The sequence below is a fragment of the Rhipicephalus microplus genome, unplaced genomic scaffold, assembly GCF_043290135.1.
Source record: "Rhipicephalus microplus isolate Deutch F79 unplaced genomic scaffold, USDA_Rmic scaffold_15, whole genome shotgun sequence".
In the NCBI taxonomy this organism is placed as follows: Eukaryota; Metazoa; Arthropoda; class Arachnida; order Ixodida; family Ixodidae; genus Rhipicephalus; species Rhipicephalus microplus.
In genome coordinates this window covers 29,956,573-29,970,927 of record NW_027464588.1, presented here as the reverse complement: position 1 = coordinate 29,970,927, position 14,355 = coordinate 29,956,573, and the positions used below count along the sequence as shown (strand labels likewise).

The window sequence follows — 14,355 nt, the reverse complement described above, 5'->3', positions numbered from 1 at the left end:
TTGAATAATTTTTTTTTTGTTTTTTCAAGGCATGCAACCTTGAATTGGCCCAATCAACGCCACCTACAAACAACCACAATATACCCTTACAGTCATGCTTCTATACCAATGTACTCTACGTAAACATTAAATTCATTATTATTGAAATTACCACCCTTGAAACTGAATAAAATAGGCACCAATAGCTTCAAAAGTAATGAACATTCATATACATGTAGCCACATCGAATACATCAGAATTTAAAGTGATGTGCATAGTGCACTTCCGTATTTAAGTATATGGCTAACGAAATCGGAGGACGCTTGAGGTGTTATTTCAAGAGCAGAATGCGATAGCGTAATCTGAGCTCATGCACATTACCTTCTGACTGCTAGCCTGGTTCAGTTTTCACTGCATGTCTAAACCTTGCCGTAAAGGAATGAACAGCTATGTGCATACCATTGGCCATTTTATATTATGCTGGACAGCCTACCTTAACTAGAGCTGTTGAGTACCCGCTATGTCATTCATTTAACGAATCAACGAAGCGCCCAATATGCGTTCACTTTGTTCTCTTTATGAATAGTTCATCTGCTGCTGATAAACAAGTATGTATGAGCGCCTTATAACTATAGGTGTGCTTTTAAAACACCCCATCACAGCTGAATTCATACGTTTTGACCCTTGGTACCATTCCACGCATCTGGCAAGCAATATAAGATGCGTTAAAAAGAGGCATTCTGCTACATGACATTCATAAGATCTTTTTTCTCTTTTTTCATAGCAGTTTCAATAAGTACCGTGGCTTGATGATAGAACACCTGCTTATAACCCAGACTGCCGGAAAGGGAGGAATTTCGCATTGTTTTTGGTTGGTCTGTTTAGCTTCAGCGCGTAACGCGAACTGGGCAGAATATTCTTTAACAAACCCGGTCACCGACAATATGCCTGGAATCTTTGATGACATATCTATAAATACCGACACCCCTTACGGCTTATCAGATTACTAGCCGTCTGACTTCTCATCTCGCGACTATCAGTGTAGAGCGTGAATTGCTTGCGCGTAGACTTTTCATTTGCTGGGCACAAGCCACCGAAATAAAGCATTCCCTGATTCTTGGTCTTGCTTCAGTTTTCGTCAACGTCACAACCACGTGACTGCTCGCCTCTCGGTTGCCCTGCATTTGCATCATCACACCTCCATCGAACGAGTTGCTGCTTTCGTAATGTCACAAGTTTTCAGATTTCTTTGCAAACATTTCTGTGTAAAGTGTTAATTCTTCAATTTTAACAAGCTTTTTACGCAAATTTTTTGGAATGTGTGCGCTCAACCAGTCCTTATATTTCACCTATTGACCACAATAGTTACAGTATTCGATGTTATGTTGAGGAAATACTTACAATACATCTATAGTGTCTTTTCAGGTTAGAATACCTATATCCTCTGCCGCAGTGGACTAGTGGCTAAGGTGCTCGGCTGCTGACCCGCAGGTTGCGGGATCAATTCCTGGCGGCGGCGGCGGCTGCATTTTCGATGGAGGTGAAAATGCTGAGGCCCGTGTGCTCAGATTTGGGTGCAGGTTAAAGGACCCCAGGTGGTCGAAATTTCCGGAGCCCTCCACTACGGCATCTTTCAAACTCATATGCTGATTTAGGGACATTAAACCCTACATATCAATCAATGCGTACATCCAGCACACATTTTTCTTGTGTTAAATTTATACTATACGAGAATAATATCCTTGCGCTCAATGATTGCGACTTAAGCATTTTTCCTGCCGATTTACTAATAATGAACTTCCCCGGCCAATCCCTTGATTTAGAGCAAAACTCGATTCGCAATAAACAACAATTTTATTTTATCTAATATTCGCACGAGCTATGCTAAACGAACTGTACGATTCATGTCCATCTAACATTGGAACACTCCCTCATTTTCTATAAGAACTATAGGCTCAATTGTTTTCAATGAAAAATTATCTAGAAGGCAATTTCTTCACGCAGACTAAGTATAAAAGGCGGTACTTCTAAATGCGTGTACTGCACTAACAAAAGTCTGTGAGATCGTGCAGTTGCATTGCCAGATGCAGTTTTTTCGTTTGTTTGAGTTCCGGTGAACACGCGTGACTGATATGCCACATATATTTCTTTGATTATTTTACTAAGGTAGGTATAACTAATGTCCATACAGGTAGTGGTTAATAAATATTAGCAACCAAAATTTTGATACAAAACAGCAACAACAATAGGACAGTCAAAATTCAGACCAATTTGCAAAGTTGTTGCAGTCTGTATTAGCATATCGCGGCACTCTACGCAAACGCGCTAGAGCCGTGGCCGAACAATTTGAAAATTTGATCGACTGCACTAAGGGAGTACCTGGAAAATAAACATTGCTACTTCCTTGTTTGGCGAACAAACTTCCTGCTTGCGGAAAAACTCTGTTCCCCCTTTCGCATGTCTGCGTGCGATTCTGCCTTTTTTATGACGGTGACCCATGCAAACATTGTTTCTGTCATATATATGTGTTGTGCCTCAGAGATCACAACAACAGAAAAAAGAAGGGCTGCGTAGCCGTGGTCTGACCAAAAATATATTAAGAAGCCTAGTAGGCCAAATTAGAAAATAGAAAAAAAGAAAAACGAGAAGAAGCTAAAATCACATTTTCGCATGGCATGGAATGATTCCATTAGCAACAAATTAGAACATTTAATCATGAACGGGAGCAAGTAGATAGTGGCGGAGCATCGCTCAAGGGTGATTGACGCACGAAAAGGGTATATACAGGAGCGGTAGTCATAGCTCGACCCTGGCGCAACACTGCTGAAACAAAAAGAAGGATGCTAGAAAAAACGCACAACTATACACAAGACGAACGCAACTTAAGATCGGTCCAAGTTGTTACTTTGTGTTTGATCTGCACACTGCAAGTGGTGACTGTGCCAGCGCCTCCTTGTTGGGCCCTGCTGCACGTCTTGTGACCCCTTTGCGACTGCTGCGCCGTGTGGCGTTCGAAGCATTGCTTGCTCGGCATTTCCAAGGAGGAATAGGTAAAATTTTGGGGTCCTTATATAGTGCGTCTCCAGAGCACTGCAAACAAAGTCCGGAGCGCTGTTTTCAATTTAGATCTTTAGACCATTTCGCTGGTGGGACTGAACACGCTTAAGTGCCTTTCAGTACTGCATACCACTATGCTCCAGCAGTAACTCGTCGTTATTAGAAAGAACGAGCGGCACTGGGCGGAGCTGTTCACGCTCACGAATCCCGGTGGTGAGCTTTGTGAACTTCTTTTTTTAAATGCAAATCATTTCTTAGCGAACATCGGCGAATAGGAGCATATCTATCTATCTATCTATCTATTTATCTATCTATCTATCTATCTATCTATCTATCTATCTATCTATCTATCTATCTATCTATCTATCTATCTATCTATCTATCTATCTGTCTGTCTGTCTGTCTGTCTGTCTGTCTGTCTGTCTGTCTGTCTGTCTGTCTGTCTGTCTGTCTGTCTGTCTGTCTGTCTGTCTGTCTGTCTGTCTGTCTGTCTGTCTGTCTAGCCGCCTACGACTTCTAGCTCTCCTGGCCGCTTCGATATTGGCGTCAAAACCAAGCTTGGTATGGAATAACATGACTGTATGAAGAACATATATGACTAGCCATAACATGAACATTATCATATGTATGTCATGAATGTCAATATTTACATTTCATGGCCATGCAGCTCTTGCAGTGGTTTCTTTCACATGGCGTGTTGCAAAACTGGTATGGTATGACATGATTGCATGGCGAAAACAACCGACAGGTCCTAAGATGAAAATCATGACATGCGTGTCATGTAACAACATGACTCCATGCCACGCTCATGATGTGCTCGCGGCTGTTACGCTAGCATCACATATACCAAATTTGGTAATACAGTACATGAATGGATGACGAAGGTATGTGACTGGTGCAAACGTCATAATCATGATATGCGTGTGATGTGAAAACATGAATACATGCTACGCTCATGATGCGCTCGCGTCCGTTTCGCTTTGTTCACATGTACCAAATTCGGTATTACGTGACGCGAATGAACAATATAAGTAAACGACACGTCCAAATATGATGATCATGACATGCGTGTCTTGTAACAACATGATTACGTCCAACACCCATGATGCGCTCGTGGCTGCTTCGCTACCTTCACGTATGCCAAAATTTGGAATTACGTCACGTGGATGGCTCACGAAAGTGTGTGACTGGTGCGAACATGATTATTATGAGATGCGTGTTATGTAAGAACATTATTACACGCCTCACTAAAGGCACCAATACACTTAGACGTGATCCGGTGCACATGCGCGCCACCGTTCATTTCATCGCGTCACGCTGGCAAGCCACGCCAGGCGCCAATATCCCCCTAATGGAGATCACTGAATCTGCCCACTGACCTCCAATATGGATCTGACTACCATGCACTAGCAGGTCCACGCCACGTTGCTTTGACGCACGCTCGTTTTAGCGCACACAGTGGCCCTCCGTCACAAAGAGAGGCAGACTTGGTGCTGCCTAAGTAACGTCGTCGGGACGAAATTCAGCATGTTGCATTTTGCATCGGTTGACACCGGGTTGCGCTGACGGATGCTGGTAGCGCCTTGCGTCTGACTATTGAGTGCTCGCGTTTCGCTGGCGAGGCCACACTGCGCCCAGCCTGCGCATTCGTCAACGTTGCGCCGGAGTATATTGGACCCTTCATGACGCACTCGCCGCCATTTCGCTAGCTTCACATGTACCAAGTTTGGTATTACCGGAAGTGAGTAGACGACGAAGGTAAATGAGACATGCAAACCTAATAATCTTATGCGTTTCATGTCAACTATGACTACATGCTACCCTCATAGCGTTCTCGCAGCCGTTTGACTAATACCAAATATGGTAAATTTGGTATTGTGTGATGTAAATGAACGACGAATGTAAATGACATGTCCAAACATGATCATCACGATATAGATGTCATGTAAACCTGATTACACGCTACGCTCATAGCACGCTCGCGGCCGTCTCACTAGCTTCATTTATTCGCAACTCCAATGAACATAATAGAGCGCTGCGAAGTTGCAGCATGGAGGATTCACGGAAGTCACGGTGTCCGCTGTCGCTAACCCAAATATTGAGTTTTCTGCATGTGAGTAGAGTTCGCGCTGATCTGTAGAAAGGGAGCGGGTTGTTGACGCGGAGCATCTTGGTTTACTCGGCACCCGTGGTCCCGCAAGCGCGAGCGGCGTTCTGGATGTGGTCGCGTTGTGTGTGCAATGCACATGCATGTCGCACCGCGTCTCTGCGAAATTCGCTTACATACTTCGGGCACCATAGCGACATGTAGTCACTGGATGGGATACAAAGGTCGTAGATTAGGTTCGAGTTAACATGTTAACACTGGTGCCTCACCTGCAAAGCAGATCCCACGTACAAAGGGAATCAATGATATGCGAAGCACGAATGAGAAATGTTGATATGTCACTTTAAAATCAGCAGAATGCTACGAGGTGGAGGCAAATGACGCCGTACATGACTTCCGTGTCGTGTTTATTATGTTTGGATGTGTCGTTTACCTTTGTCATCTATTCACGTCACATGATACCAAATTTAGTGTATATGGAGCTATCTAAAAGACCGCGAGCACGCTGTGAGCGTGGTATGTTGTCATGTTCTTACACGACAGCTCGTCAGAATTATCATGTTTGCACCAGTAATATATTTCACAATCCGTTGACGTCACGTAACACCAAATTTGGTATATGTGTAGTCAGCAAAACAGCCGCGAGCACGTCATGAAGGACCCAATATACTCCTATGTATAGCGTTGATGCGCACGCTGGGCACAGCGACGCTACGTTAGCAAAAAAAAAACATTGGCAGATCCCACATACAGTGGGAATCGATGATATGCGAAGAACGAATGGCCCCGCCTTGGTGGTCTAGTGGCTAAGGTACTCGGCTGCTAACCCGCAGGGCGCAGGTTCAAATCCCGGCTGCGGCGGCTGCATTTCCGATGGAGGCGGAAACGTTGTAGGCCCATGTGCTCAGATTTGGGTGCACGTTAAAGAACCCCAGGTGGTCTAAATTTCCGGAGCCTCCACTACGGCGTCTCTCATAATTATATAGTGGTTTTGGGACGTTAAACCGCACATATCAATCAATCAAAGCATGAATGATAAATGCTGATATGTCACTTTAAAATAAACACAACGTTACGTGATAGAGGTAAATGATGCCTTACCTGACTTACACGTCAAGATTATCCCGTTTGGATGTGTCGTTTACCTTTGTCATCTATATACGTCACGTGATACCAAATTTAGTATATATGGAGCTAGCGAAACAGCTGAGCATGCTATAAGCCTGGTATGTTGTCAAGTTCTTACATGACACGCGTGTCAGGATTATCACGTTTGCACCAGTCATATACTTTCGTCATTTATTGACGTCACGCAGCACCAAATTTCGTATAAGTGGGGCTAGCAAAACGGCCCCGAACGCATCATGAATGGCCAAATATACTCCAATGTATCGTTGATGCGCATGCGCGCAGGACACAGCGACACTGCGTTAGCAAAACGTGAACACTCTATAGTCTGACGCCAGGCGCGACCAGCATCTGTCAGCGCGGCCCTACGAAAACCGGCTCGTAAGGTGACATTGTGCATTTTGCACTGATGTGTTACCAAGACAACACTGCGTTTCCCCATAGAGAAAGGAAAAGACAAGAGAGGACACTCCGTGAAACCTGGCCTCAGGAAGTGCGTCACGACTACGTAACGAACTAGTGCTCTCCCCAAACGTCAGAGGGCGCAAGCGCAAAAAAAACAGTTATAATCAATGCAACAGAATTGTTTTTACAAAATATAATTATACGCCCAATTCTGGTATGTTCTTTATACATAAAAACAATTTATTCAACACACCTTACGCGATTATTTTTCTTCAGCCGTACTGTCATAAACACCATCCACCCAGCGACAAGCCCATGCATGACTGACAGCGGGAAGCTTTCGTCAACGTCGGCTGCGTCGGCGTTTTCGTGCGTGAGACAACAGGTGAGGCACCTTTTCAAGCGAAGCTTGTTGAATGACATGTTGTTGGGCTTGTTGAGTCATTTTTTCAGAAAACGGTTACACCTGCGCGAATAAGACACCATGCAACAATCATAGAAAGATGCACACGCACACGTTGCGCTTCGTGTGTGCGAGTTTGTTTCTTACGTGGCGTCTCATTCACGCAGTTGTAACCTTTTTCTGAAGCTTGTAAGGATGGGGATGTTCGCTAAAAAGAAAGTTTGCGGCTCTATGCGGCGGCTAGACGGGAACATTGTGCAACGTATGCAGTATAGCAAAGGCGGCACGGCGTCAAGCCGAGGTGACGCGTGCTGCGTCTGCCACGGACGCGAGCGTCTGTGCGCTGAGCATAGCTGGGCAGCTAGGTCATAGGCTCGGTGGCTCGGTGCAAAATATTGAGAAGCGTTCACTGGGCCTCGCATGCTTCACGACGCGTTTCCCGAATGCTCGGAACACGAATAATTCTTGGTGTGCCGGAGGCAAATCTGGACTAGCCAAGTGACCATCATCTTCGTTTCTTCACTAGCCTTGTGCCACTAGTGCAAGCTGCCAACAAATTGTTTTGACGTTTCCAATATAATTTTACCACACAAATTTCAACTACGATTTTTCTTCCCAATTTACTGCTGATACTGAGTACGTACGAAGGTGTTCTAAAGTTCCCAGGCCGCGATACCATTGCATTACAAGGAATAGTGGCCTGGAAACTTCTGAATATCTTTGTACGTGGTCTTGACGTCTATCTTTGTAAGTTAGAGTTTTATGGGTCAGAGTTGTATCACTGGTTTTGTATTGTGCATCGATTAGCTAATCATACAAAAGGGTTTGCTGGTACACTTATGACGTGCACATATCTTTTTCGTAATTTCACAGCAAAGCATCTACTTACTAACATTTTCAGACCGCGCTGATGCCATGCCGTCCGGCGGTCCAAGCTACGGCAGCTACTGCTGTGTATCGTGGTGCTTCAACAATGGCAGAACCCACAAGAAGCCTGGGACAAGTTTCTTCCGCATACCACGGGACGGCAGGTGTGTTAAAGCTTTTGTATGGTTTGCATGTCTTTAGGCTTACTGTTCGTACTTGCTCAGTGAGGGTAACAATAAAAAATCAGTATTCAAGCACTTCCCCTTTCAGCTGATAGTTCATTGCCAATGCAGGATGTAAGCATGGATGCAGTATGCTGGACGCGATGATCTCCTTAGTAAGCCGGCCAGCCTATTGTACGCAACGTACAGGGTTTGTAGCGACCATTTTACTGCTCAAAGTTTCATGAACCCTGGGCACACAAGGCTTTTAAGAATGGCTGTTCCCAGTGTGCAACCAGCTGCACCATGTAAGTGATTGACTGAAACTCAAATATGTGCAATAGCAGCCACTTGTATTGAATCAGTGGCGACAGTTAACCATGAAGATCTTTGTAGCCGATGAAGAAACCTCACTATAGAAGTAACACTTGGAAAGTCTTAAATTTTGTGAATTGGGGGCTATTACCTTCCTAACAGCAGCTTTACATTTCTGTCGTTTTTTGATGCTCTTGACCTGCACAACTTGTTTTGAAGGACTATAAAGGGCTATTTCACGTTATCTTCAAGCGTGAGTGCACATTTGTCATCAGTGAAAGCTGGCACTGTTGATAATTCCAAAAATCACAAATTACTTGTTTCCTAGTTGGTGCCTTCTTTTTTCATTCATGTTCGACCAATTTATGCGTTTGAGAGATCTGTTCAAGTTTCCCCATGCTACTAGCTTTGTAACTTGTACCAACTGCACATATATGCAGGTTCTCTGAGCGTCGCTTCAAGTAGTGACTGTGACATGGCTGCAGAAGCTGCACTGCAAGGTGCGGATGAGCTTCAGTTTGTGTTATTTTAAGCCTCTTACTGACACATTGTCGTAATTTCATTTCTTCAGGACTTGCGGTAGAGGCTTCAAAAAGCGGCTCCTACACATTGAGGTGCCCCGATGAGCTGGGTGCGTTCAGTGTCGCGATTTCTTTTTTTCTTATCCAAATTGACTGTTGACCAAACCTCTGCAGGTGGCAGCTCCCTTGTAGCTGGTGAAAGAATTTCTGCTGACTTCGTCATGCCGGAGAAAACCTTAACCAGCCGTTCAGCTGTCACAAAAGGAACTTGTGTGACCGGTAAGTTGTATGTTCACTGCAACACCAGAGTGGATTGATATAGAGACTTCCGCAGGCCGCTCGCAAGATTGTTCCGACAGCACTGTCCGAGGCACTGAACAAGCTTCACAAGACCCTCCAGAAGACGTCTCCGCCAACAGCTCCACGCCTGAGTGCCCTAGAGAGAATGGTGACTATGCTTTTATTGCAGCTGTTTTTAATGTGCTATTTTGTGTTTAGGACATTCTGAAGAAACTATCTTCAAAAGGACACTACGTGTGCACTTACAAAATTTAAGGGTGGGCTCTCAGTAATTTTCATTTTTTTGTGCATTGTCAACATTGTGAATGGTTTGTTTTTAGGTAGTGGAATCGGAAACTTTGCACCGCAGAAAGGTGTGCATCTTGGGTCTGAAAGAGCAAAAAAGTGCTCGTATGGGATTAGATGTTCTTCGCTTTTACATCCATTTTTTGTTTATTGCAGTGCGTTCCTGTGTGCCAGCGACAATGTCTCCATCAATGAAGTACAAGCAAACCATTAAACATCTGCAAGCCAAAGTAGCGGCACAGCGGAAAACTATCAAAAGACTGCGGAGACAGCCTCACCAAGCACCGTCATCGACTTCAAAGGCCCTTGGAGTTATCCGACCGCACGTCACCGAGGAGGTTTTAGATGCGGAGCATCTAATACTCGAGGCTTGTAGTGCGGCGCCGTCCGCAAGCTTCCTCCTCCTTCTTCCACCATCTGTGCATCCCTTCCTCCTCTACACACCGCGCGCGCTTCACTCCTCCACCATCTGTGCACCTTTCCTTCTCTACACACCGCGTGCGCTTCTCCTCTTCGCGAACATTCGCTAGCTGTATAATGCAGCGCGCATGCGCCGTCACGCTTCGAGAACATCGGCAGCTGACGCGCGCGCATGCGCCGTCGCGCTTCGAGAACATCGGCAGCTGACGCGCGCGCATGCGCCGTTGCGCTTCTCCCCCTTCTCGAACATTTGACAGCTGACGCGCGCATGCACCGTCACCCACCATCTGTGCCGCGCGCGCTTCTCCCCTTCGAGAACATTCTACAATTCTCCTGATTCTCCAGTGGACGCGCATGCGCCGTCGCGCTTCGAGAACATTCAACAGCTGACAGTGCATGCGCCGTCGCACTGTATATATACTCAAGGTCGGCGCTCGCTCGCTCAGTTGCCGCTCGTCGGTTGGTTTGTACGGCGCGTCAACGTCCAAGGTCGCGGTGAAATGAATTCCAACGAATCCACAAACACAATGATCGACGTCCCTTCGACCAGCGCCGCCCTTTCGCATACGTGTGTACGTGTTCACTCATTTAACACCCCCTCCTACAACCACGTTAACCAATTTAGCCATCGATCCAAGTAAGTCGCGACTTAACACCCCATTTCACAACCACGTTAACCAATTTAGCCATCGACCCAAGTAAGTCGCACTTTAACACCCCGTTAACCAATTATATGCTCCGCATCCTCCTCAGTGTTCCCCCGAGGGAAGCTGCGGGCAATTTTTTTAAACTTCTTTCTGCACATGTTCACTTGAGGCCCAAACGCAAGGGCAAGCGGTTTCCCGTGTCGTTCAATAAATTCGCTCTTCACTTAAACTTCCGAGGTCCGCGAGCATACCGATTTCTGGCTCCATATTTTTCTTTGCCCTCCCGGCGTTCATTAAGGAGGTGGCTAGCTAATGTAAAGATGACTCAAGGCATAATTCCAGGAATCCTTTCTTCCATTGCAACAAATACTCAAGCTTGGAATGAACGGGACCTAGTGTGCGCTTTAGTTTTCGACAAAATAGCACTCAAAAAGAATTTGTACTATGATGCTGCAAGAGACGTTGTCCAGGGTTTTACAGATGATGGCACTCATCGCACTGCAACCATGGCTGATCGAGCACTGGTTTTTCTTCTTGTTGGTGTTTCGAGAAAGTGGGTTCAACCGGTTGCTTTTACTATAGGGCACACATCAACGCCATCATCTGTTATGCATTACTTGCTGGTGTCACTCATTTTGGAGCTTAGGAGCACTAATATTGCAGTGAAAGCAGTCATTTGTGACCAGGGCAGTTCAAATGTAGGTCTCGCTAACCAACTAAGAGTGACTGTAGCAAAGCCTTTTTTGAAGTTAATGGTGAGCGGGTGTATTACATTTTTGATGTTCCGCATTTAATTAAAACAACGCGCAATAATGTCCAACCACACAAGTTATACATTGGGGATGACATCGTTAACTGGTCGCACATTGTAAGTCTTTACCCATCCTCACATGAGTTGCGGCTGCGATTGGCTCCAAAGTTGACTGAACGGCACGTTCATCAGAAACCTTTTTCTAATATGAAGGTCACCAGAGCAACTCAGGTCTTCAGTGCATCAGTTTCGATTGCTATCACGGCAATGGTGTATGCGAAGGTGCTGCCTGCCTCGGCCATCACTACAGCTCAATTTTGTGATCGTATGGACAGGAGTTTCGATGCTTTGAACAGCTCGAGTAAAAAAAGAACTTCGCAAAAGCTGCGGCATGCAATCATGAAAAATGATTCAGAGCTGATTGACTTCCTCCGAAGCCAGCTTCCCTGGATTGCATCATGGCAGTTTGTTGGCAGACGGGAACCACAAACCATCGTAGGTTGGCAAATTACAATTCAGGCAATTTGTCAACTATGGGATGACCTCTCCAAAAATTAAAATTTTGACTACCTGTTAACACGCCGGCTTCAACAGGATCCTCTGAAGAACATATTTGGCCACATTAGGCAAGAACAGGGTTGCAACACCAACCCCGATGTAGCACAATTTATTTGGGGCCTGAAGCACATCTACATAAGAAAACTCTTCAAGCTGTCACAATACGGAAAGGTCGAGGATGATGAATGTGACCTCCTCCAGGAGCAGCTCTCGCCATTCTCCCTCACCAGCGCGTCTCTTGTGGATAATGAGGACTGTGCACAGCCACAGCCTGACGAATTTCCTGCTCTAGACGATCTCTCTGAACTTGCGACCAACATTCACTCCCATATTATTGATGACTCCGCTGCATATTATGTAGCTGGTTTTGTCATCAAACACTTCCTTCGGAATGCATGTGACGGTTGCAGTTGCCCACAGTTACTGAAAGACGACAGTGAGACGCTTAAGGGTACCCGCCAGTATTTCACAATGCTCAAAGCATACCACGTCCCCAGCAAACTTTTTGGGAATCCACTGTGCCATCAGAAGCAGCTTTTGCATACGTACAACAACTTGAATCTCACTTTCTTGCCATAATTGAGGCCACTGCACATCACCTGAAAATGTGCAATGTTTTCTATCACCATCTGTCAAGTGTTGGCGATTTTCATTTCTGCTCTGCTGGGTGTCGCGCGAAGTTTCTGAAAATGTTTTGCCGGGTTCGTTTATGTTGGCATGTGCGTTTTGTGAACCAAAACTTAGATAGGGTTAGGTTCCAGTCTTCAATCTCAGGCATACAGCTTGACAAGTTCAAAGGTTAGCAATCAGCGGTGGGTTTACACTAAAGTATTTGAGTTGAGCGGAATCCTGCAATAGCTTTGTTATGTTATTACTTCGTTACAGCAGACTTCATTATGGTCTTATATGCTTATATTCAGTTCAACTGGACTAACCACTCCTTCGTTGCATACATTGTTTTGGTTACCCGCTATGTGGAGTAGGGACACTGTGTATTCGCTCGAAGTGATTTGCATAACCTTAAAAAGAATGTTGGGTATCCTGTCTGTATTTTTGTAGCAAATGCGGGCGAACTGTACACTTTACTGTGGGTCGCTTGGTCACGGTGTATGCTTTATCTCTCCAGCTCAAGTAATATATCGATAACAAAACCACTTCTTGAAATGTCTTCGAGCTGGTAAGGAACGCAGTATGAAGTGGGCACGGTTCACGTTATCACGCTTTTCATATTTTAGCTTCTCATCAACCTGCTCATCTCGCCCATCAAAATTTTCAAAAGAATACCCAAACTTGTAGCGTTTGATGGGACTGCAGACGCTGCCATTTTATTTTTATATAGTTTGTGAGTGATAACGTACGATGTAGAGCCTTTGTGAAAAATAATGAGCCAAAGTGGTTTCCTTCTGCTATTTATCAGCCCTGTAATACCGCTCTCGTAGCACCAATTAAGGTCCACAATTCTGGATAAGTGATGACTACAATCTATTTTAGCTCGCAAGCGTCACAGCAACACCCAGACGCAAATCGCTTGGGATCTTAAGTTTTTGATGAAGGCGACGCATAACAAGAGCCAGAAGATCTGCCAGTTTGTAGTATAAAGTTTTTCTTTCACGTAGTGTGCAAGCTGCTAAACCCTACCTTTCTGAGGACAAGCAGGCATCAAGTCTGCTTTTTTTTCATTTTGTACTAGCTGTTCTTAAGCACAGCCAGCACACTGCACCTTTGCCTTTCTGCTATATTGTGTCGTGTAATTTCTGTGCGCTCTTTTTTTCTATGCATTATTTCGGTTAACCCCAGGCGTGATTCGCGACTTCATTGCTGTGTATATGTCACTTCTTCCTTCTTCATCAGCATAGTGCGCTGTGTTCTTGCCATAGATCCTTACTTACCCACTGGCCCGGTGTGTCCTACTTCACCAGCTTCTCGGATTCTGCCAACTCTAGCGATGTGTGCGTTGTCTGTGTTCTCTCTGTATTTGTTACAATTTATTTGTAAGGCGAGATGCATTTGTTGTCTACCTTTGTCATATTGTGCTTTTTATATTCTCAGACTCTACCTTGCCTTTGAATAAAACATTGCGGATACTCTCTCTTTGACTGATATATACATTGATCACTTGTTCCAAAAGAAAAACACAGGCGAGATGAATAAAACCGTAGTGAATTATCATTACCTGCATCTCGTTTTATAATAACTTAATCGAAATAAAAATCACATCACGACCAATTCGCACGAACCAGTGAAGAAAACAAAACAAGGAATCGCTAAATCAAAACGGCCTACAAAAACTATCCATTTGGGCGATGAAAAGTGGTCTGAAATCATGAACTTTCGTCATAGCCAAACGTCGGTTACGCAAAGTAATTCAAAATTTGCGACAGTGAAACCGAAACAGGAAGCGCACGCCACTTGCTCTCACCAACCACCAGGTGTGCTAGGGTCGATTGGGCC

At 44.9% G+C, this 14,355-nt stretch overlaps 1 protein-coding gene across 1 annotated transcript; it reads left to right on the top strand.

Moving 5' to 3' along the window:
- Positions 1-9,152: 9,152 nt before the first annotated feature.
- LOC142784626 (uncharacterized) lies at positions 9,153-13,760 on the top strand. Its single transcript, XM_075883057.1, has 4 exons — positions 9,153-9,222; positions 9,278-9,391; positions 9,685-10,026; positions 13,756-13,760. Exons 1-4 carry the CDS (start codon positions 9,165-9,167, stop codon positions 13,758-13,760), a joined length of 519 nt encoding a protein of 172 aa, XP_075739172.1. The 5' UTR covers positions 9,153-9,164.
- Positions 13,761-14,355: the final 595 nt, after the last annotated feature.

Excerpts from the sequence above, each read along its gene's own strand:
- LOC142784626 (XM_075883057.1), top strand. The coding sequence starts at position 9,165 with ATGCCGGAGAAAACCTTAACCAGCCGTTCAGCTGTCACAAAAGGAACT. Across the intron at positions 9,223-9,277 it reads AAAAGGAACTTGTGTGACCG|GCCGCTCGCAAGATTGTTCC; the intron begins GTAAGTTGTATG and ends AGACTTCCGCAG. Across the intron at positions 9,392-9,684 it reads TGAGTGCCCTAGAGAGAATG|TGCGTTCCTGTGTGCCAGCG; the intron begins GTGACTATGCTT and ends TGTTTATTGCAG.